The 27,288-nt window shown below is 45.7% G+C and overlaps 2 protein-coding genes and 1 long non-coding RNA gene across 8 annotated transcripts in view; 2 read left to right on the forward strand and 1 right to left on the reverse strand.

The window, feature by feature from the left end:
* ncoa1 (nuclear receptor coactivator 1) overlaps window positions 1–10,340 on the forward strand; it is a 49,040-nt gene extending 38,700 nt beyond the window's left edge. For 3 of the 4 annotated variants that reach the window (XM_056427626.1, XM_056427625.1, XM_056427628.1), the window contains exons 19-22: window positions 536–914; window positions 1,834–2,002; window positions 2,130–2,319; window positions 2,920–10,340. In XM_056427626.1, coding sequence (XP_056283601.1) covers window positions 536–914; window positions 1,834–2,002; window positions 2,130–2,319; window positions 2,920–3,108 — 927 coding nt within the window. In that variant the 3' untranslated portion in view covers window positions 3,109–10,340. The remainder of the gene's footprint in view (window positions 1–535; window positions 915–1,833; window positions 2,003–2,129; window positions 2,320–2,919) is intronic. The other variant, XM_056427629.1, reaches the window with a different exon arrangement.
* Window positions 10,341–11,063: 723 nt separating this feature from the next.
* Window positions 11,064–24,998, reverse strand: unc93a (unc-93 homolog A). Of its 3 annotated transcripts, none has more exons than XM_056427631.1 (8): window positions 21,637–24,998; window positions 20,459–20,635; window positions 19,606–19,835; window positions 17,719–17,844; window positions 17,139–17,350; window positions 16,042–16,177; window positions 11,734–11,865; window positions 11,064–11,537 (listed from the first exon to the last, which is right to left on the reverse strand). In XM_056427631.1, exons 1-8 carry the CDS (start codon window positions 21,702–21,704, stop codon window positions 11,245–11,247), a joined length of 1,374 nt encoding a protein of 457 aa, XP_056283606.1. In that variant the 5' UTR covers window positions 21,705–24,998; the 3' UTR covers window positions 11,064–11,244. The 3 variants fall into 3 exon arrangements, with proteins under 3 accessions (XP_056283606.1, XP_056283605.1, XP_056283607.1); XM_056427630.1 differs by having other exon boundaries at window positions 20,459–20,640; XM_056427632.1 differs by lacking the exon at window positions 20,459–20,635.
* On the forward strand, window positions 18,827–26,125 carry LOC130202258 (uncharacterized). Its single transcript, XR_008833323.1, has 3 exons — window positions 18,827–18,975; window positions 19,629–19,762; window positions 25,712–26,125. It is a non-coding gene; the product is annotated as an uncharacterized LOC130202258 (long non-coding RNA).
* Window positions 26,126–27,288: the final 1,163 nt, after the last annotated feature.

Here is a 27,288-nt window from a genome sequence, read left to right on the forward strand (position 1 = left end):
GACCAGATTATTAAAATAATAATTAACCTGCAGGTTTCAGTCAAAAATATAAAGTTTAAAGTTTGCCACCACTCGATGCATTAAGTAGGTAAAGAGGCAGACAGGAGTCAATGGATGAAGAATGAATATTCATGACTCAACATTGATCATGTGCGACTCCAGATGTTCAGCGACGTTCAGCTAACGTACCAATAGAAATCTGCACATATTGTGTTTAGAGCTTGGGGTTAGAGCTAGAAGTAGCTTCATTTGAAGGCAGCAAGTTGGCAACTAAATTAAGAACATTTGTTTGACTATTGTGATTTGTGTAGATGCATTGTCGTGTGGATTTAAATTCACTTTTCTTTCTGTGTCCAAAGCTAAACATTTTAATAGGGCTGAATTTACATTTTTATTTTGCTTTCTTGTCACATTTCTTTCCTGACGTCGGCCTTCGTGTATTTGACTAACGACATCGCGACCTCACGAGGAGCGATGCGTGTTTAAGTATCTGGGAGGAAGTTCTCCGTGACCGATCCTCTACGTGTCTCTGCAGCCGCCGCTGAACGCCCAGATGCTGGCCCAGCGGCAGAGGGAGCTCTACAGCATCCAGCACCGCCAGCGCCAGCTCTTCCAGCAGAAGGTCATGCTGATGAGACACAACATTGCAGGCGCGCCGACCGGAGACGCGGGGGCCGGCGAAATGGCCAGGGCCCCGAAGGGTCCGCCGCCAACGCCTCAACAACAGCAACAGTTCAACTTCCCAGCAGGGTACAACCCTTTGACGGGAACATCCCCTACCTCACCCGGCCACTTCAGCCCCATGGACAACAAACTGACCAGCCAGACGCTGATGGGCGGCGTGCAGGGTCAGTTCAGCAGCACCGTGAACGCCACAATGCCGCAGGGCCTGTTTCAGCAGTCTGGAGGGTCTGGTGAGTTCTAGGAAACAAGGGACCAGACTCGGAATCGGATTCGTGTTGCACGGTGATACCGGAAAGGTATCGCAAAACCCCGATTTGCTTTACCGGGGTACTTTACCTCATTTTATGAGTACCAATAATGAGAGATGGCCGTGTCTAAAGGTGCGTTCACACCAAAAGTGAAAAAAAATTTCGCGCGACCAAATCAAGTCAACGTACAGATCGTGGCTGCGATAGATGCGATATTTTTCCGGGCGGCGCGTTTGGGGCGTTTGGGGCGACGCGATGTGGGCGACGCGTTTACAGTGGCACAATTTTCGCCCCGAGTTGAAATATTCGCAACTCGGGCCAATCGGCTCTTGAGTTCCGCTCTCGTAGCGCTGGAAGCGGAAGTCTTTCAGACGTAACAGTAACTTCATCGGTGAAAGTGACCGAGCTGAGTGAGCCTACGGGTGATGTCATAAACCCAAACACGAGGGCGTTAGTGTGTGGGACGTCCACAACAAATATAAAGCAGAACTAGTGGTGAGTTATTCTGGTGGATGAAGGAGATGATAACGGTCTTTACGGAGACGAGACACGGAGATAAGCCCCGCCCCTCGCGGAGCGTCTCGACGCTCATGGCGTGAACACGGCAAATGGTCGAGCGAGTAAACTCGCGCGTTTTGAGCGACGCGAAAAATAGTTTTGCTTTTGGTGTGAACGCACCTTAAGAGTGTGAACCCACAGCTTGGTCCAAAGATGAACATGCTCAGCTAAGCTTCACGTAGAACGTTTTAAGGCGTATTAAACGCAATGACCAATTACCAGCAAAGTTTCTTTTACAGAAGAAAAGTTCAAAATTGCCAGGTATCTCTTTCATCTATTTTTTCAAAGTAAATGAGATCATTGAAAGTGACGTAACTGTCTTCATCTTTTCCCCTTTTCAAAGCCGTCTCCCAGCAAGACGCATCTTTCCCTCCGGAGATGGGCCCCACCAGCCCATTGTTGTCTCCTCAAAACTCCACCTCCCAGAGTCCTTTGCTTCAGCAAGCCCCACCCCCTGGCTACCAGTCACCAGAAATGAAGAGCTGGCAACAGACGGGCGTGGGAAGCAACAGGTTAGGAAGTGCACCGTCGCAAAGGCGCCCGTTGGGTTAAAACGCCCTGTTGGTAAATGTGAATGGACCCGTGTCCTCGTTGTAATGCTCTCTCTTCTCTCTTCTCTCTCTCTCTTCTCTCTCACAGCCTGTTCAGTCAGTCAGGACAGAGTGCGGCGCAGCCTTTTGGCTCGCAGGGCGTGTACAACAACATGAGCATCACCGTCTCCATGGCCGGGGGCTCGGGTGCCGTCGGCTCGTTGTCGCCCATGGGGCAGCCGGTTGGCATGGGCAACAGTAACCTCGGCAACGTCAGTTCAGTGTGCACCGACCAGCAGGTTAGTGGCTTCAAAGCTCCGGGACTTGGTTGTCTTGATGATTCGGGACGCTCCCAACCAGGGTCCGTACGGTCATGGAAAACCTGGAAAAGTCATGGGATTTTAAAATGGTTATTTCCAGGCCTAGAAAAGTCCTTGAAAGAAAAATGGTTTGAAAAAAGTCATGGAAATTTGTTATATTCATATTTTTCATTGAATTTAAAATGATTAATATGTTTTTAAAAGAAAGTCGCTCAAAATATAGGCAGGCATACGCTCCCATACTAAGTTTAGGGTTAAACTATATTTTATTAATCAAACTATAGTCTCTCATTCATTTGTGTCACTTAAGGTTATATATACTTTCAGCTTTGGAATTCTCCTTGTTGGTTTAAATACGACATGTTTCACTTTCTCATTTACACACCGAGATTTCTCAAAATGTTTGGTCATGGACATTTGGGTCCTGGACACCCATTGGTCAACACGTGTGTGAATCCTGTGTGAAGTTTGACTCCAAGGCTTTACTGATCCAGCACCAGTCGGGCGCGGAGACGAGGCTCTGATGCGCCGATCGGCTCCATGTCGGGCCCCGCCTCAGCGTTGCCTCTGCTCCTCCAGGTGCAGCAGGTCCAGGTATTCGCGGACGTCCAGTGCACGGTGAACCTGGTGGGCGAGGACTCGTACCTGAACCAGGGCTCCGTCGGAGCGGCGTCCCCCCAGAAGGACCCCGGCGGCGGCGTGCCGCAGGGCTCCCAGAACAACCAGGCCCAGCAGAAGAGCCTCCTCCAGCAGCTGCTCACCGAGTGACCGCCCACGCCCCCCCGCAGCTCTCCCGTTACTCCCTCTAACTTCTCACTTCTACGCCTCCTCCACGGAGGCCGGTGCACCGGACCCCATTGCTGTCTCTGTCTCACCTTCTCGGACGGATGGATTGGATGTTTTGGACGACCGCAACGCGTCGGGCGCCGAGCGGGTCGGCCGTCGGTGGCGTTTCACAGCCGAGCCACGTGCGTGCTCGCGGGATTCGGGGCTGGTTGTCTTACCGCCCAGTACTTCAAGAAAAGACTCTAGTCAGAAGGAGCAGCAGTGTATTTAAACCTGCCTGTCTAATCTGTCTGACAACCTGTCTGTCTGCCTCAGCCTATTTAAAGGCAGTGTTGTCTTGCTGCTCATTCCTTGGTGACCTACTTTCTGCTTCCTGACCCAAGAAAACAACAACTGCGACATCATTGTAGATTTGCCAAGTTGTCGTCACTGTCAAATCAGGGCCGGCCTCCTTTTTCTTCTTTTCTTTTTTTCTCCTTTTTTCCTGATGGAGCGGTTTCTGTCAGGGCCGTCATCGCAGCAGCAGTGCATCTTGGGAGCGTGAGTTGCAGCGTACAGCTGAGCTCATCATTTCAAGTGTCGGGGTTTCCCCACACAGCAACACCTCTGGCTTTTTTAAAGAAAAGAATATGTTTGTTTGTTTGTTGTTGTTTTTCCTCTACCTGTCTCAGCGATGTGGGAATGTTAATGTTTCAGACCTCTGTGGCATCGTGGGAAAGAAGCTCCGTCTCAGCTGGTTCTGTGACCGCCTCTCTCCCTCAGCCGCTTCTTCTACATATTATTCTATTAACGTCTTCTGGTTATTTTTTGGGGGGGTTTAATTGTTTTTTGTTTAAAATCTTCTGCTCTCACCGTCATCATCATTAACATTTTCTTCACGATCTTCAGAACAAGCTTTGACAACAGCCAGAATGGATTGGATTGATGGATTGATGGATGGAAGACAGACGGGATGCTGCTCAGTTTGGAACTTACATGTCTTTCTCCCTCCGGGAGGAGGTTTTTATTTTGTATATTTTTTTTTTTCAGAGTATAAGAAAGAAAAAAAGACTGTTATGATTATTTAACTGTCTGTCCGTCACATTTTACCCCTCACCTCAGCAGCTGTGAATACAGAGCCCAGTTGGGTTCTCTCTGTCTCTCTCTCTCTCTCTCTCTCTCTCTCTCTCTCTCTCTCTCTCTCTCTCTCTCTCTCTCTCTCTCACTCTCTGTGTGTGTGTCTGTCTTTCATGCTATCTCTCGGCCTACCAGTGTTGTTTGCCGTGTGCACCATGCAGGCGGGTAGTATTGTACAGTACCGAAGGACAAAGACTTGGGGATGCTCTCGTCTCTCGTCCCTGCTTTTCCTTTTTAAAAAGATAATAAGTGTAATTACTCGGAGATCCTGATAATAATGTCAGTTAATTTGTGGCACCATGATCTTGTAATATCGCTTGCGTGTTGCGGTGGAGGAAGTTATTCCATCTTCTGAAATGTGAAAGGAAATTTCAAAAGCAATCGATGATGAAACGGCTCGGAGATCCACTTCCCACATTCGGGAAGAAAAAACCCAACAGAACTGGGTTTTTAATTGCTTTGCTTTCTCTCGTGGTTTCCAGGGAACTAGTTAGCCATCTTAGCATCTTCTCTTGCTTTCGCCTCCTCTTTTCATTTCGTACGTACATGTCAGAGAACACGTCCGACGTGTGTTTGTAACCATTGTATTAAAAAAAAGAAAAAAGGAAAGCAGAATGAGAACGTAAACCGTGGTCGTTGCCGTGACGGCGAGACCTCCGGTGAGGCCGACGGTACCGAGCCCGTCGTCGCGGCAACGAAAAGAGAAGAAAAGAAATGGCGTGCTTTTCGGATGTGGCTCCTATATATTGACATTTACGTCGAGGCTTTTTAGGAATTAGACGCTCCTAACAAAGACGTGACGGTGATTCATTCGGAAGCTGTCGGGTGGGTTGAGTCTCAAACGCCGTTTAACATGTTTCTTTTATTTCTACTGCAAACCTGTTTAGTCGGTGTTCTGTATGTTTCCGGGGGGGGGGACTCGACCCATCCTCTCCCTCCACCGTAACCGATGAAGACGTCGCTCCGCTGGCTCGACACACTCGGAGGGGTCCGCTGCTCAGCCAGACCTCTGCTGCTGCTCCCCGTTAGAGAGAGGGGGGGGGGGGGAACCTGCCAGGGCTTTGCCTCTGGATATTAACTTTGCTAAATGTATGTAAAACACACATAATCTGAATATCATGCAAAAAATAGCAAATATCTTCCGCACTATACCCAACTGTTTGGATAAGTACCGCAGTCGGGCGGGGGCCGGGGGGGGGGGCATGTCGTGTTTTATATCGATCACAAATGGACCTGATGGACCTGCTGTGGACGCTTGCTCTTGGTTCATTGTTCCTCTCTTTTGTTTTCATCTCCCTCGTGTTGTGGAATACTTGGAGACGGTAGTAGAAATCTGGAGAGGTGGGGTTTTTTTTGGGGGGGGGGGGGGGGTTGCACACAGCTTTGACCTCACATTCAGACTTTCGGACTTTTACATGAACCATTCTGTAAATGCAACTACCTAACTCATCAGCCGCTTCAGGGCAGCGTCTCCTCCAGAGGGCGAGGGCTTCCCTCTGCCTCTGTTGGAGAGCGGAGACGCCGGGCAGCATGCACGGTCAACATTCCACCAACTCCTCCCACACGTATGACCACTTTGTGCTCAGCTGGAAAGCTGTGTGTGAAAGAGAAAGTGACTGTGTGTGTGTGTGTGTGTGTGTGTGTGTGAGAGAGAGAGAGTGAGTGTGAGAGACTGAGTGTGTTTTTGTGTGTGAGAGAGAATGACTGTGTGTGACTGTGAGAGAGCGTGTTTGTGTGTGTGTAAAAGTGAGAGTGACTGTGTGTGTGTGTGTGTGAGAGAGTGACTGAGTGTGTGAGAGAGAGTGACTGAGTGTGTGTGTGTGAGAGTGACTGAGTGTGTGTGAGAGAGAGAGTGACTGAGTGTGTGTGAGAGAGTGACTGAGTGTGTGTGTGAGAGTGACTGAGTGTGTGTGTGAGAGAGTGACTGAGTGTGTGTGTGTGAGAGAGTGACTGAGTGTGTGTGTGAGAGAGAGAGAGTGACTGTGTGTGTGAGAGAGAGAGAGTGACTGAGTGTGTGTGAGACGCAGATCCCCGGCACTGTGTATCCAATCAGAGGCCCGGGAGCAGTGGCCATCTTTGATGTTTCTTACGACGAGGCGTCCTCCACGCAGGAGGCTCGTGGTTCTCGTGTTCCGTATATTTATTAGAACCCATCAGTAGAGCACCTTTTTATTACCTCATTGTTTCATCAGGCAGGAGTTCTGATCGTCTTTCCTCTGGACCGTGTTTTCACACTGTGAGCCTCGTGACCACAAGCGTCTCGTGTGGTTCAGGAACTTTCCGGATTCAGAGGTTCGGGTGAAACCCGCCGGTCGTTTCTCTAAAGTCCGTCGCAGTTTGCTTCACGGCCTTTTTTTCTTTTGTTCCGACCAGCATTACAAAACCAAAAGATATTCAATGTAAAGAGTATGAAACGAGAAGCATCAAATCAAGTGGACGTTAGCACTTATTTCTCAATAGAAATAGACTCCAGCTCTCCAGAGGTCACCATCGCTTGAAGGTTTTGACCTCCACACGCAAGTCCCTGTGAAATGTGTCTCAGATAAAAAAACTCTCCCTCTACCTCGAAGCTGAGTTCCATTTCTACACTTGTCGTGGCGGACGGCCCCGAAAACAACAAACGGCAGGCGAGTCGAGGGCCAGCCGTCTGTCCGTTGCTAAGCAGCACTTAAAGGAAGCTCAGAAATCAAATTGGCCGTTGGGGGGGGGGACCTCTTTTATTTTGTCTCCTCATGTTCCTCACAGTGTGAACTCACGGGTCAGACACTCCTGTGCCAATGCCTTGGTCGATGTACAAAATACAGAAGCTGCACAAAGTGGAAGAATGTATTTTTGTTATTGTTTTGTGGAAGTTCTCTGCCAGTGTCTGCCTCCTCTTGTTTATCCGCTCTGATGATTTCACAGTCAGTATTGACCCCCCCCCCCCCTCTCCTTCCTCTTCACCTCTGCGTGGAGCAGGCATTCCTATGGAAACGGTTTCCTCTGCAGGAACAGCAACTGTCAGCTTATCAAAAACATGCCAAATACAACCGATGTGATATTTTGTATTGTTATTATTTTTATGGATCAGCCATTCAGTGGAAAACGAGTCCCTCCTTCCTCCCGACAGTTCACACAGGTACACGGTTCTTTTTATAACATTGGCTTCAAGATGTTAACATGATGTATATAACAGAGAAATGTGAATATGTTATTTGTTCGGAATCAACCAGAAAATAGTGCTCCGAGTTTGTGGTAAAAAAAAAAAAAAAAAAAACTACTCGCCTCCGTCACGTTTTTATTTTATGTTTTTATTTTCTACTATTTTATTTTTCTCATGATGTATGTATATGACTATCAGTGATGCGTATGTATGTGTGTGTCCGTGATTAATACTGTATATCTGGTGTTCTCCAAGATGGGAAAGTGGAAGATGTCCTGGTTTGATTCTTTTCTTCTTTTCCCCGTGTGGACCCTGCACCCACGGGTGCTTCAGATGACTCTGCCAGAGAATGGGTTAGCGACTGCTGAATGTGATTTCACTGAGAGAGAAGCAGTGTGGACTGGCTTTTTTTTTTTTTTTTTGTACGGGTTGATAAAAAAACAAAATACACACAAAAAACAAAACAAAAAAACGGCCATATTATTTAATTATCTCAAAAGTCGAAGCAGATCCGGGGGAGTGGAGCCTTGGTTTCATGGAGAAGCATTGCCTGCTTCTTTGATCCTGACCCATGTAGCTTTTCTTTTCTCGCCTTCGTCAATAGTAAACGACCAAAGCTTTGAGGTGTTTGATGTCATATGCAAACCTCATCATCACCGGACGACACATAATGTAGCGGCCCCCCATTTTTTTCCCCGTCTAGTTTTTAAGCGGCGTTCTGCCGCCGTCCGTCTCTCCTCCGCTCGTCACCACGTCCTCGCCACGATCTGTCCTGTTTCTTTTCTTGGAGGGACCCTCCATCGGGTCCCCGTGGAGACGTCTCCGCTTTGACAATGAGGCTCTTTTTCTTTTGTGTGCCTGAAGTGCAATCACTCGTTTACAGGAAGAAACCGACCCATTGCAAAGCGACCGCTATGCACCTCACCGGAGCGTTGACTCCGGTGTGGAGACTTCACTCTGGAGCGACACCAAACCCCGACGGGCAGAGTTTCCAGTTCCTTTAGACCGATGGGTCGAGAGAAGAGCCCCTTCAGTTTGTCTCGTGAGTTTTAGTATCTGATGACCTCGCTCAGCTTTTAATCTCATTCTTGGAAAAAAGGAAACTTAGTTGTTGTTTAGTTTCTCTCCATTAACTGAATACTTTATACCAAACTTACGGTGCCTCGTGTATATATTTTCTGCTGTGAAGGTTGCTCCTTTGCTGTTTAACAATAATAACCTTGTTAACCAGGGTTTTTTAAAAACCTTTTTTCACCTTTATAAAAAAGCACACAAAAAACAAGTTGACTGTATTTTAAAATGACTTTTTTACACACATAGATTAATCAAATTTATTCCAGGAATTTGCAAATACAATCTAATTTTTTGCACTTTATATCAGATTTACTTGGAGTGAAAAGGCCATCAGAAACCGTCTTAATCAGACCCGTATTGTATTTGCAGATAAAGATTAAGTCCCCTGAATGTAGGAAGTCGAGCAGCTCGGGTTCTCCCGACGTCCAAACCTCGACCAACAAATGTACGCACCGTCTACCTTCTCTGTGACGTCTCTCTGTCTACAACAACCGATCCTCAGTATAAATACTATGCCAATCTTCTTCAGGTGCCCCCCCCCTCCCCCATCTGGGGCCCTAACGGCTCTCGCTTGAACTCTCAGAACATTCCTGCTCGCAAACCCAGTTTCAGCAGCCGTCAAACACGTCGCTCCGTAGCCGCTGGACATTCGCGTTCCCGCAGCTTCCAACATGTTTTTTCTTTTCTTCCTTTCGCTTTCTACTCGAATAAATTTTAAAAAGGGTCTAGTTGTGTGAGACTTAACCTCTGCTCTCTAGCAAACAGTCGCGCACTGACGTGTAAATGGCAACACGCTAACTGCTGCTCGTCTCCTCCGTGCGGCCTCATGTGGACTCCACGGTACCGGGCTCGGGCCAATGCCCCGTGGGGAAATGAGAAAATTGAGAGCTTAATAGAAAAGCAATCAGAAAAATTAAATGTGTTTCTGCAAATGAAAGGTGGATTCAGTTTGATCTGCTTATCTTTTCTCTTTTTGTAAGGCGTCAACAATCTGAAGTGTCCTCACTCGTCATTGGTCCAAACTGAGTCCCGCTGAAGTCCCCCACTCATTCCTATTGCAGGGGTCCCAAACTGCTCTCTCCTCTGTGAACAGCATCCGTTAAGTTCTGGGACTGAGCATTAATACGATGCAGAGACTTTACAAGAAGGCTTGTTATTAACTCACCACTTTATGTTGTTGTTTTCTTTTCTTTGGGGGGGGGGGGGGGGCGGTAATGCTTTTCTCTGGAGAATTTGAGCGAAAATGACCAAGGTTCCACTTTCTCCCTTGTACAAATTAATATAAATAAATATATATTATAAATTTTACTCATTTTTGTCCAGTTTTGTATATTACACTCATGTAAGGTTTGTTTTTAAAAGAGGCATCGGAGCAGCTATCACAAGACGATATGAGTGACAATGTTCATCTGGGAGAATTTTATGCATGTTATAGTTTTTCTCTCTCTGTCTCTCTGTCGCTTTCAATACCCCCTCCCCCCCCCCTGTTCAGGTGTGTAACGTGAAATATAAAGAAATCTACCTTTTCTTTGGAATGTTGTAGACAATCAGTCTCAGGCCGGGTCCAGTGGCTGCAGGGAGTGAGAGCCCTGCAGGCTGATCGACAAACTAAAAACTCTTTTTATTTGCATCGACTGGAAGTCTAAGTTTGGAGGTTTGTTCATTCTTATGTTCGCGGCTGCTCAAGTTTACACACACACACACACACACTTCTCTACGACACTCAAAACAAACAACTCGTGCATTTGATCCCTCTGCTTTTTATTTTGTTTCCAAGGTGAGGATGCCGACCTTGAGGAAATGATGCTTTGACTAACAAATCTATAACATCTATGAATGTGGGAATGCAACACATTGCAATAAAAGCACCATTTGAAATGCACCATGTTGTCCATGTGTGTTCTTTACTGCCCTGACATTATTATATCACCTTATTTAAAGGTTGTGTTGACCTCAACCCGTTTGCAGATGACGGTGATGTTTATAATGCATTGAATGAATTGCAGGTAAATGGCTAGAAAGTCCAGATACTTATTTAAGGAATCATTACCTGAGACATAACCGTTGTTACGATATAAGTCTTTTAAAACTCCTCTTCATATACGCACAAGCAGAACACATCGCTCCTTTGAACACGACCTGAAGAACTGGCTTTACCAATCAGATGTGTGAGCATGAACCGTGACACCCTCCACACTGATTGTGTATATACTTATTGCTCTATGTTTTTTAAATGTTTTTATGATGAGGCCAGTATTTGATCGTAACCAGTATGTTTATTGCTTTTTATGTCTGATAACTTCAATTAAATGAAAAGTACGCTGCTGTAACTGGTAAGAAATCGTCACAAAACCTAAAACCTCCATATGATCAAAGAAATGTGAAACTCTACTTTTGCCCCACAACTCAAGGTTACTTTCAAGTTTGTTTGTGGATGTTATTGGTTTAAAACTTGATTATAAATCAACAGAAAAATGGTGATGTTTTATTATGGATCAAAGTACCCAACAGTATATAAAGTATTTAAAGCCCTCCGACAGCCCCGTGAGGGTCGAGAGCAGCTGCAACGGGCTGATGCAAAAGCATTAAAAGATGACATTTCATGTTGACACAGAGCGTACATAGTGATACATTTATTTAGCATTCTCTTCAAATTGACCCTAATATGTAAAGCTTTGGGACATTTTTGCACACATCCATATACAAACGCCTGAGAGATGATACAACCAGATGATGTTAGGCACCAGAACGAGATTTAAAGCGAAGCAAAAAGCGAACCTCGCGCTCTACATGGCCGTCAGGCTAACAATGTTGCTCTCGTCTCTTTCGATGGTTTCCGTCTTGTGAGTGAGGTAGCTCCCCTCCTCGATGGGCAGCGTGGGGTTCTTGTGTTCGTGGTACTCCACCATGGGGTAAGTGATGGCGCTCAGCAGCAGCACTGCTAGCACGATGTACAGTTTATACTCCAGACATATGAAGGTGCTGTAAGCGAAGGCAATGACGAAACCCAGGGACTCCCACATCCGGTAGTTGGCGAATGCCGCCTCTTTTTCCCGGGGGAAGAGGATCCCGTAAAGAGCTGCGGGACGGAGAGCAGAAGGATCAACGGCCACGTGTATTATGTGTGAATATTTAAAGTTAAAGAGGGAAGAATAAAACTGCATACATAGGATTTTGCTTTACAAGTGGCGAAGCTAAAGGGAAGCTTACATCAAGTGACTCAAATGAAAAGGGTTCATCCCCTGGGGAGAATGAGAGTGATCTTAGTTTCTTACCGTTGGTCTGGGTTTGCCAGATGGCGTCCGCCATACCCCACAGAGCCGGAAACACAAAGAAGATACCAAAGTCGTCGGGATGGGGCTTCCAGAACAACAGCGCTATGATGCAGGAGGCGTTGGCCAGCGCAGCTGAACAACGGACAAATTGACCTCAGGTTTCTATTGGCTGAAAGTACTAAATACATTTACTACTGTGCTGAAGTGTCATTGAACAGCGACACTACCTCCTGCTACAGTCTCCTCCTACAACCTCCTCCTACAGTCTCCTCCTACAACCTCCTGCTACAGTCTCCTCCTACTACCTCCTGCTACAGTCTCCTCCTACAACCTCCTCCTACAGTCTCCTCCTACAACCTCCTCCTACAACCTCCTGCTACACTCTCCTCCTACAACCTCCTGCTACAGTCTCCTCCTACAACCTCCTGCTACACTCTCCTCCTACAACCTCCTCCTACAACCTCCTGCTACACTCTCCTCCTACAACCTCCTGCTACAGTCTCCTCCTACTACCTCCTGCTACAGTCTCCTCCTACAACCTCCTGCTACAGTCTCCTCCTACAACCTCCTCCTACAGTCTCCTCCTACAACCTCCTGCTACACTCTCCTCCTACAACCTCCTGCTACAGTCTCCTCCTACTACCTCCTGCTACAGTCTCCTCCTACAACCTCCTGCTACAGTCTCCTCCTACAACCTCCTCCTACAGTCTCCTCCTACAACCTCCTCCTACAGTCTCCTCCTACAACCTCCTCCTACAACCTCCTGCTACACTCTCCTCCTACAACCTCCTGCTACAGTCTCCTCCTACAACCTCCTCCTACAGTCTCCTCCTACAACCTCCTCCTACAACCTCCTGCTACACTCTCCTCCTACAACCTCCTCCTACAGTCTCCTCCTACAACCTCCTGCTACACTCTCCTCCTACAACCTCCTCCTACAGTCTCCTCCTACAACCTCCTCCTACAACCTCCTGCTACACTCTCCTCCTACAACCTCCTCCTACAGTCTCCTCCTACAACCTCCTGCTACACTCTCCTCCTACAACCTCCTCCTACAGTCTCCTCCTACAACCTCCTGCTACAGTCTCCTCCTACAACCTCCTGCTACAGTCTCCTCCTACAACCTCCTCCTACAACCTCCTGCTACACTCTCCTCCTACAACCTCCTGCTACAGTCTCCTCCTACAACCTCCTCCTACAACCTCCTGCTACAGTCTCCTCCTACAACCTCCTCCTACAACCTCCTGCTACACTCTCCTCCTACAACCTCCTCCTACAGTCTCCTCCTACAACCTCCTCCTACAACCTCCTGCTACACTCTCCTCCTACAACCTCCTCCTACAGTCTCCTCCTACAACCTCCTCCTACAACCTCCTGCTACACTCTCCTCCTACAACCTCCTCCTACAGTCTCCTCCTACAACCTCCTGCTACAGTCTCCTCCTACAACCTCCTCCTACAACCTCCTGCTACAGTCTCCTCCTACAACCTCCTCCTACAACCTCCTGCTACAGTCTCCTCCTACAACCTCCTGCTACAGTCTCCTCCTACAACCTCCTCCTACAACCTCCTCCTACAGTCTCCTCCTCCTACAACCTCCTCCTACAACCTCCTCCTACAGTCTCCTCCTACAACCTCCTGCTACACTCTCCTCCTACAACCTCCTCCTACAACCTCCTGCTACAGTCTCCTCCTACAACCTCCTCCTACAACCTCCTGCTACAACCTCCTCCTACAACCTCCTCCTACAGTCTCCTCCTACAACCTCCTGCTACACTCTCCTCCTACAACCTCCTCCTACACTCTCCTCCTACAACCTCCTGCTACAGTCTCCTCCTACAACCTCCTGCTACACTCTCCTCCTACAACCTCCTCCTACAACCTCCTCCTACAGTCTCCTCCTACAACCTCCTGCTACACTCTCCTCCTACAACCTCCTCCTACAGTCTCCTCCTACAACCTCCTCCTACAACCTCCTGCTACACTCTCCTCCTACAACCTCCTCCTACAGTCTCCTCCTACAACCTCCTGCTACACTCCTCCTACAACCTCCTCCTACAACCTCCTGCTACAGTCTCCTCCTACAACCTCCTGCTACAGTCTCCTCCTACAGTCTCCTCCTCCTACAACCTCCTCCTACACTCTCCTCCTACAACCTCCTCCTACAACCTCCTCCTACAACCTCCTCCTACAGTCTCCTCCTACAACCTCCTGCTACACTCTCCTCCTACAACCTCCTCCTACAGTCTCCTCCTACAACCTCCTGCTACAGTCTCCTCCTACAACCTCCTCCTACAACCTCCTGCTACAGTCTCCTCCTACAGTCTCCTCCTACTACAGTCTCCTCCTACAACCTCCTCCTACAACCTCCTGCTACAGTCTCCTCCTACAACCTCCTCCTACAACCTCCTCCTACAGTCTCCTCCTACAACCTCCTGCTACAGTCTCCTCCTACAACCTCCCGCTACACTCTCCTCCTACAACCTCCTGCTACAGTCTCCTCCTACAACCTCCTGCTACACTCTCCTCCTACAACCTCCTGCTACAGTCTCCTCCTACAACCTCCTGCTACAGTCTCCTCCTACAACCTCCTGCTACACTCTCCTCCTACAACCTCCTCCTACAGTCTCCTCCTACAACCTCCTGCTACAGTCTCCTCCTACAACCTCCTCCTACAACCTCCTGCTACAGTCTCCTCCTACAACCTCCTGCTACAGTCTCCTCCTACAGTCTCCTCCTACAGTCTCCTCCTCCTACAACCTCCTCCTACAACCTCCTCCTACAGTCTCCTCCTACAACCTCCTGCTACACTCTCCTCCTACAACCTCCTCCTACAACCTCCTGCTACAGTCTCCTCCTACAACCTCCTGCTACAACCTCCTCCTACAGTCTCCTCCTACAACCTCCTCCTACAACCTCCTGCTACAACCTCCTCCTACAACCTCCTCCTACAGTCTCCTCCTACAGTCTCCTCCTGCTACAGTCTCCTCCTACAACCTCCTCCTACAACCTCCTCCTACAGTCTCCTCCTACAACCTCCTGCTACAGTCTCCTCCTACAACCTCCTGCTACAGTCTCCTCCTCCTACAACCTCCTGCTACACTCTCCTCCTACAACCTCCTGCTACAGTCTCCTCCTACAACCTCCTGCTACAGTCTCCTCCTACAACCTCCTCCTACAACCTCCTGCTACACTCTCCTCCTACAACCTCCTCCTACAGTCTCCTCCTACAACCTCCTCCTACAGTCTCCTCCTACAACCTCCTGCTACAGTCTCCTCCTACAACCTCCTGCTACAGTCTCCTCCTCCTACAACCTCCTGCTACACTCTCCTCCTACAACCTCCTCCTACAACCTCCTCCTACAGTCTCCTCCTGCTACACTCTCCTCCTACAACCTCCTCCTACAGTCTCCTCCTACAACCTCCTCCTACAACCTCCTGCTACACTCTCCTCCTACAACCTCCTCCTACAGTCTCCTCCTACAACCTCCTGCTACACTCTCCTCCTACAACCTCCTCCTACAACCTCCTGCTACAGTCTCCTCCTACAGTCTCCTCCTCCTACAACCTCCTCCTACACTCTCCTCCTACAACCTCCTCCTACAACCTCCTACTACAGTCTCCTCCTATAACCTCCTCCTACAACCTCCTGCTACAGTCTCCTCCTACAACTTCCTCCTACAGTCTCCTCCTACAACCTCCTGCTACACTCTCCTCCTACAACCTCCTCCTACAGTCTCCTCCTACAACCTCCTGCTACAGGCTCCTCCTACAACCTCCTCCTACAACCTCCTGCTACAGTCTCCTCCTACAGTCTCCTCCTACTACAGTCTCCTCCTACAACCTCCTCCTACAACCTCCTGCTACAGTCTCCTCCTACAACCTCCTGCTACAGTCTCCTCCTACAACCTCCTCCTACAGTCTCCTCCTACAACTTCCTCCTACAGTCTCCTCCTACAACCTCCTGCTACACTCTCCTCCTACAACCTCCTCCTACAGTCTCCTCCTACAACCTCCTGCTACACTCTCCTCCTACAACCTCCTCCTACAACCTCCTGCTACAGTCTCCTCCTACAACCTCCTGCTACACTCTCATCCTACAACCTCCTCCTCCAACCTCCTCCTCCAACCTCCTGCTACAATACATTGTTGTATTAGTACTTTCTCTTCTGTAGAATATCTGATTTCTTCTCTCGCCGCCGTTTAACAGCGTCTTCCTCTTCGATTCAGTAAAACCGCAACAAAATGTGTGAGGATGACAAAGTGAATACTTTCCCCGGCTCGTAATCTCGTATGAAATAGAAGTTACCGAAGAGGAAGAGCGCGGCTCTGCCGGTGTACCGAGCGAGTCTCCCAAACAGGAAGGAGCAAAGAGAGTTGCTGGCTCCAAAGCACATCATCACGTAGCCCACGTAGTGGATCCCCAAGGCACACGTGACATAGTTCTGCAAAGAAACGCAACATGGATTTACAAAGCCACTTATTCATATCGATAGAATACGTCACATATAATCAAATCCTCTCATACCTCACACATAGACAGTTGGTACATTTGTAAAAAAGTGCAGAGAGTGCAGTTTGTGAAAGTGCGGTTTACTTCTGTCGATTACATCCACGCTCAAAACACATATTAAAGAAGTGTTCCTTTGAGAAGATTATCCCGCTGAACAAAAAAAAGTGTAGGTATAAATGTTTGCCACAGAGCTAATTTATTGTAATTACCCAAAATACATTTTTGTCGAGGGAACTTGAGCGATGCTAACTTCAGCGGATGGCCGACAGAGGACACAACCACACTTCCTACGGTGTAACGTCAGGAGGCGTAACCTTCACGTGTTCACGTGTGAATACGAGTAGCGGTGTCATACAACATGGTGAGAGCTTCTCTTTCCGTGTTACCCCAGTCATCTGTTCGTATATGTCGCCTCCCACCAGTTCTTGTGATGTCACAGGGCAATAAGAGTTGTCATAATGCAGATAACGGCACAACCTTTTAGTCGCTTATTCAAAGGGTAACGTCACCGGTCTCCAAAAACAACCCGTTTACAGATCTCGTGGGAGTCCGACTGCGTACGCCTCAGGTGATGTCACTCGAGTCGGCGTCGGTGGACTGCAAGCTTTAAAAAGAAATCCTGTGATGTGGAGACGGAAAGTACCAGTACGTCTGAGGTCCTACTGGAGGCCTCGAGGCAACATTACCAGCATCACACAATCCAACCAAACTGTCGGTAGCCGGGTTGCATTGTGGGATTTCTATTTCGTCAAGGAAGAGTAAAAAAAAAAAGAGTACATGGTCGTTTTGGGAGCAATTTTGGAGCAAATCCAGGGGAGCCGTTCTTCACGGCAAGACTTGACCAGTAATTGTGCGACAGCGTGTGCCTCCTGCCCACGAGGCGACCTCTTCACCTTGGTGTACTCCCCGGAGAGGAAGCTCTGCTCGAAGCCGCTGTACATGGTGAGAGGGATGAGGGTCACGAGCCTCCAGTCCTTCAGCAGCCGGAACGTAGCCAGGAAGGTTTGGCAGAACGGCTCCCGGTTCCCACGGAACCTGCTGGACTGCTCGCTGTCGATGTTGTCCAGGAACACGGCCACGATGATCATGGCCAGCACGCCCACACCTGCGCCACAACAACCACACCGCTGACCGTCAGACAGCCGGCATAGTGCACCTGCACGAACACGGCTGTGAGAGCGTGCTGCTTATTACTCTGATGACTGATCATGAGAATTATACCAGCAGGCATTGCTCAAACAATATGTTTATGGCTATATTTGGTGTTGGTTGGATCATATTGAGACAACATATTACTCTGTCAGTCAGTTTATCAGGAATGTGTAAACATGAACAGGTGTGAGTAAACAAAGATAAACCAACCAAAGTCCAATTCAAACACATGCTGCTGCTTAGAGTTCAGGGGACTTCATAGGAAGTCCATCTCTGTGACTGAGGAGCGTTTCCTGTTCAGTGTGTCGTTGTGAGCGTTACCAATGTAACATCCGACCAGTGTCCACACCAGAGTCTGAGCCGGTCTGGTGGTCGTGCCGTTGACGCTGATGTTGAGGCCGCAGTCCGCCGCGCCACAAGACTGCAGCTGCTCCTCTGGGATGGAAACTGTCAGAATAACAAAAGAAATAAAACAACGATGCATTTCACTTCAATGAAGACACTTTAGCAAGAAAATAAAGACCGAAAAGGAGCTGGAGACAAATGTGCTGTCATGCCGCATTAACACCAAAAGCGTTGCGAATCTTCGTGAGGGGCGGGGCTTATGTCTGTGTTTTTTATATCTTCCACTATCCACCATGGAAGAACTAACCACTAGTTCTGCTTTGTTATGGACACCCTACACACGTACTAGCTTCTTCTCAATACTGAGCAAAGGGTCTGAATACTTATGACCAGGTGATATTTCAGTTTTTCTTTTTTAATAAATTAGCAACAATTTCAAAGATAATCAAAACATCATTACATAGACGATGTAGGGTCAGGGGTGTATTCAAAGCATGACCTAACTCTGAATAGTTCTGTTATTTTAGATATAAAAACAAACATCCTTCAAATATGCAACTAAATATTGTTCACCCCACAATCTGTGTGTTCGGCTTCCAAGAAATGCACCTCAACAAGTTAATGTAAGGATGTAAACTTATAAACAAGCTGGAGAGCATTAACACCAATAAAACACACACCTTCGCTTATTCTCTTTCAAATAGAAACCATAAAAAAGTCAAAGCCAGCAGTTTGACCCCTGGAGGGTTCGTTCCACACAGGATACGATTGAATCTGCACTCTTGAGGAAAGTGTACTTCAAGTATTTCACTTTTCTGTGACTTTATTCTTTCACTTAAGTTACAAAACTGATTAATAATACAAAATATAATAAAGAGATACATTAAGAGGTATCACTGCAGATGTGAACCAATAGGAAGTTTCGTTTGACAGGACAAGCAGAAAGTCGGGACCTTTGACGTGCCTGTGGCTCTATTGGTTAGGTGTTCTGGCTACACCCATTCGAGCAGCACCAATGAAGATGGACCAGGAAGTAGGAGTCGCTCTCCAGGAAGTTCAGTGTGTCTCCTGCTTCAATCCCAAAGTCCCAATGCTGACAGCGGGTCAGAACTCAACCCGTCCACGAGGGTGGAGATTGAGATTGGGCCAACGGAGGTGTGATCACTTTACACATCCGTCCTATGACGAGATTCACACCTCCACTCTGACCACGCCGGAGTGCGTGGGCAGCCGGTGAGAACTCTTTTGTTTACAGTTTGTGATCAAATGTTTTTACTAACCGGGTCCAAAAAACGGTTAAGGGTCAAAAGAAGTTCAGTGTGACATCACAGGTCACGTTTCATGTAGAGAATGTGACTATCACATAACTCAACTTCAAATATTGAATCCAAAAATGGAAAAAATATACTCGCATGCTTTACTGAAGCAAAAGTAGAAAAAGCGAAGTGTAAAAGACAATAAGTAAGAAGTACAAAAAGTGTATTTCAAAGTGCACTTAAGTTAAAGTACAACATATAAAAATGTACTTAAGAATTTTATCGTATTTCAGCTTGTTTTGGATTTTCGGCTGTTTTTAGCTATCAAACAGTAGAATGTACTTATGCATGTTTTTTAAAGTATTCAGTCATAATGTTCTATTCCAGGATATTGTGCTCTCCTGTCGTTACATTTCCCTCTGAAATAACGGGAAGGAGTGTAAAGAAGAAGAGTAGAAAATGGAAATACTCAAGTAAAGTCAAAGATGTAGTGAAGTGCATAGCTTGAATAAATGTATTATATATCAGGGCGTTTGGGTCAGTACTGCTGTGATGAGGACATCACCTTAGTGTGGGTAATGAGGCGCGTGGGTGTATTCTCACACACCTATGGTGAGGTCCTGTCCGAAGATGAGCGACGACATGAGGTTTCCCCACACGGCGGACGACTGGAAGATGAAGAAGAAGATGCCAAAGTACTGGTTGATGACGTCGGATCCTCTCTTGCCGTCCCTGGCGGCCTGCGCGTTCCCGGAGATGGTCAGGTACGTGCATTTCGCCGACCACAGGGGGGAGCCGCCCAGACCCAGGATCACGGAGGTGGGGATGAGGGTGTACCTGTGGGCAGGAGAGGGCGAAGGGGGGTTCATTCAGCTGCTTGAGTTCTTCTCTACGTGTTTCAAAAGTGTCTTTGGGGTTTGAACCAAACCAGCGAAGTGAAGGGGTTGCAGAGGCCTTTGGGGAATGGGGATGGACTATTGTGTTCAATGTCATGAATTTGATGCATTCCTGTCAATTAGAGCACCGACAGCATAAAAAGGACCTGAAACATCTACCGCTATACAATGCAAAACACAATGATATTAATCCTGAAACATCACGTATATAATAGTAAAACACTGACTAGTTTGTTACTTTTACTTTTAATACTTTAAGTATTCTGCTTACTTTTACTTCTAATGTATCATTTTCACAGTGTGGTTTTAGTTTTTTACAACATTAAATAAGCCACAACAATACACATGCATGAGGTAGAGGTGCCACTCCCTCACCCTACTTTTAGAAACACTGCCGTTATGAAGGGATCCCTTGAAGTCGTTCAGTACTTTAACATCTTTTCAGCTGATATAAACTGTATTAGTTTTAATGTTGTCCTATTTTAATACACCACAGTCCTTGAAAGGATAGTTTACCCTACATGATAAAATAATGAGCAATACGACTAATATAACAGGCGTTACCATCCGGGGTAGAGGTTTCCAAAGGAGTAGGACACGTAGCAGGCCATGCCCGCGACGATGGTCCATTTACAGCCCAGGTTTTTGATCATGATGGGAGGCAGGAACATGGAGGAGATGATGATGGAGGCATAGATGACGCTCAGAGACGCCACGCCCATCCCCTGCTCCGCATTCAGGCTGCTCTGCACACACAGGGACGGGACGCATCAGAGGAGGGCGGGGCCTCATGCAGGAGCACTTTCTCATTCCTGTCCTCTGTGAGGCCTGCTGGTACGACTGGCTGGTACGACTGGTTCAGGCATGAGGCCCAGTGGGAGTGATGGGAAGGTCAGGCTGGTTTATTCTCACTGAACCATAAGAAGTTCTGTAAAAGTGGCATCGTAATGAGCTCTCTCAGTATGTTTTTTTAATTTTATTTTTATAAGAATTTAACAAAATGCCATTATAATTACTTTAAATGATTATTATTTAAATATTTCAGAAGGAATGTAACTAAAGATTATGTTTTGGAATTTAGTAGGTCTTTTAAAATAAACAACAATAACCCTATAAGTCATGCACAAAGGAGTAGTTCATTTTTTATTTTTGTATTGACATTATAATATTTGTTCCTCCATATCCTATCAATCAATCCCTGAGAGCTTCATCATACCTTCACAAGGTATTGCATTTTGAATTAAAAATTAACAGGAAAAAGCCTTTAAGGGCTCAAACCTTCTAGTGAAATGATACGGAGACAGGAAACCAACAATAAAACTTTAGAAAAGCCATTATTCCTCATTTTAGGAGAACAATAAAGTTGCACTTACCTCTAATTATGAAACTAAGTAAGATTGTAACGTCATCAATCAAGTTTACTGTCTGCACATGAACGAGTGTATACAGAACGTAAGTGAATCTGTTACAGTGCACAAAAGACGTTTATGATGCCCTCATGATACTAATATAATAAAACGGGTTCTTACAAGATCTACAAAAGAAAAATACTTTAAAATAACCAAAAAAAAGAATTATTGACATAAGTATCGCTGTCAGGGTAGATGATGCACAGAAGGTGTTTCTTCACGACTCAAATCCTGAACGAATCCCTTAAAGTCCAACTCCTACATTCTGGTGTTTTTAGTGAACCATTAATATTTAAGTCTTACATATGATGAATAATAAACTCTTCCACCTACCTGTAAACTCTGCAGCCCTCCGAAAGCCGTGAACAGAGACAGAAACCCGACGGAGACCACCAACACATTCTTAAAGTTGCGGCTGATCATCGTTGCCTCTCAAAAAACCAACAGCAAGATTCTAATAAATAATAATAAAAAAATTAAAAGTTAACTTTAGTGTCAGGATCGATGGCTTCATAGAGCAGCAGCATGAAGTCAAGTCAGAGGCAACTCTCCCTGCTGAGAGTGATCGTGTCTGATAAACACATGTACTGGGAATGGCTGGGAACAAAGTGCAGAGCACACACACACAAACACACACACACTCAGAGGATCGCCTTATCATTGAGTTTCTGAATTGCCTCCCACATTTTCCGTAATTGTGTGATACTCCCTCCATTCTCTGAATCATTAAAGTTGTTTGGACCATAAACACACTTGTTTCTTCTTCAGTCTGATTCCTTCCTCCTGATCCACTTGTTTCTGCTTCAGCTTCTCGGCCGTGTGTTCAGCGGTGCTGGAGGAAGAACTTACAGTGGGTACGGAGAGTATTCAGACCCTTTCACATGTTCACTTTTTGTTTCATTGCACCTATTTGCTGAAATCCCAAAGTTCATTTTATTTCTCATTAATTTACACTCAGCACCCCATCTAGACAGAAAAAAAACACATTTTAGGGTCTGAATACTTATGACCATGTGATATTTCAGTTTTTATTTTTTAATGAATTTGCAAACATTTCTATATTTCTGTTTTTTCTGTCCAGTACATTAATGAGAAATGGACTGGACTTTTTGGATTTCAGCAAATGGCTGCAATGAAACAAAGAGTGAACATTTTAAAGGTGTCTGAATACTTTCTGTATGTTACTTGTTTAGCCGGATTCCATAAAAAGTTTAAATGTAAATTGCTTTGAAATTGTGAATTTGTGCCATTTTACTCAGTATTCAATTCATAAATGTTACGATAAATGTGTCAATCTTCTTCTTCTTATTCAGTCTGTACATATAATGTTACTGTAGATTTTTACTGGTTTTGTACTGTTTTACTGTATCATTTACACGCCACTCGTGTAGACTTTATCCCTTTGCTGCTGTAATCCTCTAGATTTCCCCACTGTGGGACTAATAAAGGATTATCTTATTTTATCTTATCTTATTTTTATCTTATCTTAAATTGCATTTGAATTTGTTGGAACTGAAAAATAATCGGAAAGGAGAACGTCATTATGTACGAGATAGAAGGGAAATTGCCTCACGGTTGAATTGGTGCAGTTAATAAATTAATTCCAATAGTGTGTTGCAGGTGTTACCTGGAGAGTCAGTCACTCAATAAGTATTCAGACCCTAACATTTCTACATTTATGTTTTTTCTGGCAAGATGTGGTGCTGAGTGAGAAATAAAATGAACTTTTTTTATTTCAGCAAATGGCTGCAAAGAAACAGAGTGAACATTTTAAAGGGTCTGAATACTTTCCCTAGATGTGTTTTTATATGAAACATCTTGGTTAAATTTAGAGTAGTGGAGTCATAAATTCAATATTTTGTCTCTGAATCAGGAGTACGACGTGACATTCAAAATAAAAAATATTCAAGAAAGGTTCTCGTTGCTCAGGTTTCTACTTGTATACATGTACTTCCTTAGCTTGAGTATTACATCACAGTTATTGTTCTTACATGCATCGGTGACACACGGAGCAAAGGTTTATTGCGTGTTACTTCTGTTCCATTTTCTTTTTACAACGACACCACCTCATCATTTTTTACAACATGATGGCTTGTTGTTGGAGAAACACGAGGAAAACACTGCAGTCCTCCCTCTGTTGTCCCAGCTGCTCTCAACGTGAAGCAAAGCCTTTCATCTCAGAGGAGAGGGAAGTCAAATCTACAGATAAATGCACTCTCACTACTACTCCATTAAATACTACTATTACTACAATTACTACTACTACTACTAGTACAAACAATGACGGTGATGAACAGTGATTAATATCAAAGAATACAAAACCAAAAGTTCAGGACTAGAGACAAAACTCTGTCGTAAAATCTCACTGTTGAGCATCTCAGGTGTAAAAGCATGTGCTTGTCTTGGGCTGAATATGAATGATAACGTCCAACGATCAATTCAATTCAGTTCAATTCAGTTTATTTTGTATAGCCCATTATCACAAATTACTAATTTGCCTCAGAGGGCTTTACAATCTGTACACATAGACATCCCTATCCCAGGACCTCACATGGTATCCGGAAAAACTCCCAAAAAATAGACAGACAAATATATGTTATGGTTATTTTTAAGACCAGTTTTGTGCAAGCTTTTATCTTTGCCATAACGGTTCATTTCAGGCACACTGAGCCCTGAAGGATCCATAACCTCACCTTTAATAATAAAGACATTGTGCCAGTAAATTCAATTCAGTTTATTTTGAATAGCTCAATGTCACGAATTTCAAATTTGCCTCAGAGGGCTTTACAATCTGTACACATACGTAAACTATAATAATATTCTGCTTGTCACATTCAAACCCACTTTCAGGGCTTTAAACTCTCTCCCTCCTGTCTCCGTCTAGAGGACTTCATGATTATTCATCATTTTAACGTCCACATTAGAGAAAATATATAAATCAATTGTATGAAACAATGTTTGTCTCTGAGCGTCTCCAAGGAGAGACAGTATCTAAAGATATCACGTCTCCTCTCTGTGGCAGCAGGCTGTCCGGATCACATTTAAACACTTTGAACAAAACTTTATGCAAATGATTGTTCAGTCTGAGCCCAACACGACGCTGCTGCAGGTCAACCGAAGGAGCAACACAGTTAAAATGGCCTCTGTGGCAGCTGTGGAGGTGGGGTGTCTAATTGGCCTCGGCGGCTGGCTGATTACCAATCGCGTGTATGTATCTGTCCCCTTAAAAGAGCAGTAGGGACTGGGGAGAGGGAGCAGAGCAGTGGTCTGTGGTGAAACAAAGATGTTACCAACAGAACCTCGTTGTTGGCGAATCCTTCCGGTGCTCTGTGGGGGAAACCTACGGGTGACGGCATCAAACCCGTCACAGCCTCATTACCAAAGTCTGGATCAGGAAGTAATTTGAGGACACTCGGTATGGTCGGCCTCCTGAGATACCGATGAAGTATTTATTTATGTATCGGTATCTCAACTGAGAGCTGGCTGACACATGGCATGGGGGAAGTGGAAGTTGGACTGTGCGTCCGCTGCTCTGCAGCTCAGGACGCTGATGAATGAGTCCTATACACCAGGGAACTACTAAAATGGCGCTTACGTTGAGTCCGAATGCGAGTAACCCAAGATACCAGCCCAATAACTTTGAGTGCCGTCATCCGCAATCATTATAAAATGATAGTTGCTATGACGATGACGGACGTCGCTGTCACGAATTCCCCACCTTCCTCGCTAAATTCATCCTCCTGTCATTCCAGATCCTGTCATATTCACCTGATTGTTCCTCATTCCCTTCACCTGGTCCGCACGCCCTTCTCACCTGCAGTCCATCCCCTCATTAGTCCCTCACTATTTAGATCCCTCACTTCCACTTGTCCTGGGCCAGATTGTACTGTAAAGGTTACAGGTACTGGAACCCAAAAGCACGACAAACACAGGAATGCAGGAGGAGGCAGTTTACTCAATGTTTCAGGCAGGGTCAAAACCGGGTGGTCCGTCAAACAGGGCAACAAATACAAAAAGGGGCAGGCAAAAATCTCAAGTCGGGTTAACAGGCAAGCAGGGTCGTAACAAGCAGATCAGAACTAGTACTAGGAATTCGCTGGAAAGTTTGGCGGTGACACACAAGACAATCTGGCAGAGGACAAGTGGAAGTGAGGGAGCTAAATAGTGAGGGACTAATGAGGGGATGGGCTGCAGGTGAGACGGGCGTGAGGACCAGGTGAAGGGAATGAGGAACAATCAGGTGAATATGACAGGATCTGGAATGACAGGAGGATGAATTTAGCTAGGAAGGTGGGGAATTCGTGACAGTCGCTGTGACAACGTCTTGACCTCGGAGCCGGTTGCATTTGGGAATCTTGATATGCGTGTGTATCAAATATTGATATGTTTATTTCTTTCTTTTTTATAGACTTCTCCCGGACGACTCCACCCTGTTGTTAAGATACAGCTTGATGTGTCTGCTGATTTATTCTGCTGATGTCATCACTTTTTTTCTTTTGCTGCTCTGATACGAGCGGCATGATTCTCCCGCTGAGCCTCTGTCATACTCATTGCATGTGTTGTAACTCTGTAATGTTTCCTTCTGGTCACATGACACATCTTGTTCTGTCCATCCTGGAGAGGGATCCTCCTCTGTTGCTCTCCTGAAGGTTTCTTCCCTTTGTTCCCCGTGAAAGGGTTTTTATTTTTGTTGGGAGTTGTTCCTGATCCGATGTGAGGTCAAAGGTCAGGGATGTCTATGTGTACAGATTGTAAAGCCCACTGGGGCAAATTTGTCATTTGTGATAATGGGCTATACAAAATAAACTGAATTGAATTGAAAGTGTGCTCTGACTGTTTTTTCACATAATTTCTCTTTCCTTTCGCCCCTCAAGGTTTATTCAGTATTATTTCCCTGCTTTACTGTTGTTTAAACTACAATGCTAACAACAGTAATAGTAATAGTAATAACAGCAATCTCTGCAGTAGTCAATATAGCTCAATAACAGAGGCCGGGACGATTCCAAGTACAACAACGTCAAGAAAGTACGACCTTGAGACCGTACGACTGAAAGGACTGTCTCTAATGATCTTTAGTATAAATGTGTATAAACATTTATGACTCAAGTTGTGTTGGCAAGTTCCTCCGTTGAAGAGATATTAGACGGTCTATGGGAATACTCAATATAAGATACATAAAATATAATATAGGAGTTATTTACAGGGCATCACGATGGCTCTTTTGTTGGCATTCAATTGACATATCAAACCAGGATTATTAGGAAGTTGCAGATGTGGAATCCACCTCCTTATCGTAAATGATCTGAAGGTTTGCTCCCCTGATCCAAATAGACCTTTTGCCCAGGCTGCTAGCATTTATCTGACCACCAGAGAGAGCCAGAGTCCACAAATAAAAGCCCCTAAACATGGACAGATCCATTGATGCTGTAGATCTCCGAAAACACATCGAGGGGAAAGGAATGGCAAATTTAAATATGACACAAATACACATGTCTATGCACGTATATTAATATTGCAAGTTGTGATACTCATTCTCCACTACTTTATAGATGGAAATATTGTACTTTTTACTGAATTGCCTCTATTTATCTAACGAGTAGCTATGTTGCAGGTGAATATTTTACACATACATATTGGATGAATGATGAGAAACTAATTGAAGCCCACAACTTTAAGATAACAGAACAGTTGACATAATTATGTTTTAGGAAGTTGGAGAAGTCTGAAAGTGTTGAGGCTCTGCAGCTTCCCCAACGTCATCCTGCAATAATCCGCATTAATATTCTGCTTGAGGTGAAGGGTGTGTCCCCTCCTTTTATAAACCTGCCCGAGAAAGATTCCCTTCATTTCTATTTCTTACCATCTCTGCTTTCCTCCCCAGCTCCCTCTTCGATGGTCTCTCTCTCGCTCTCTCTCTCTCCCACACTGTTTCCTGTCTCTTCACTCTCTCTTTCTCATGTTGTGTCATGCTGCTGAACTCCTTTC

This window comes from Pseudoliparis swirei, chromosome 12, assembly GCF_029220125.1.
Source record: "Pseudoliparis swirei isolate HS2019 ecotype Mariana Trench chromosome 12, NWPU_hadal_v1, whole genome shotgun sequence".
NCBI classification, from domain to species: Eukaryota; Metazoa; Chordata; class Actinopteri; order Perciformes; family Liparidae; genus Pseudoliparis; species Pseudoliparis swirei.

Bases quoted from the DNA above. Each gene is read 5' to 3' on its own strand.
- unc93a (XM_056427630.1), bottom strand. From the start codon at position 21,726: ATGATCAGCCGCAACTTTAAGAATGTGTTGGTGGTCTCCGTCGGGTTT. The intron at 17,845-19,605 runs GTGTGTGAGAAT...TTATTCTGACAG, and splicing joins CGGACAGGACCTCACCATAG to TTTCCATCCCAGAGGAGCAG. The intron at 11,538-11,733 runs GTAAGAAACTAA...TCCGTCCCGCAG, and splicing joins CTGGCAAACCCAGACCAACG to CTCTTTACGGGATCCTCTTC.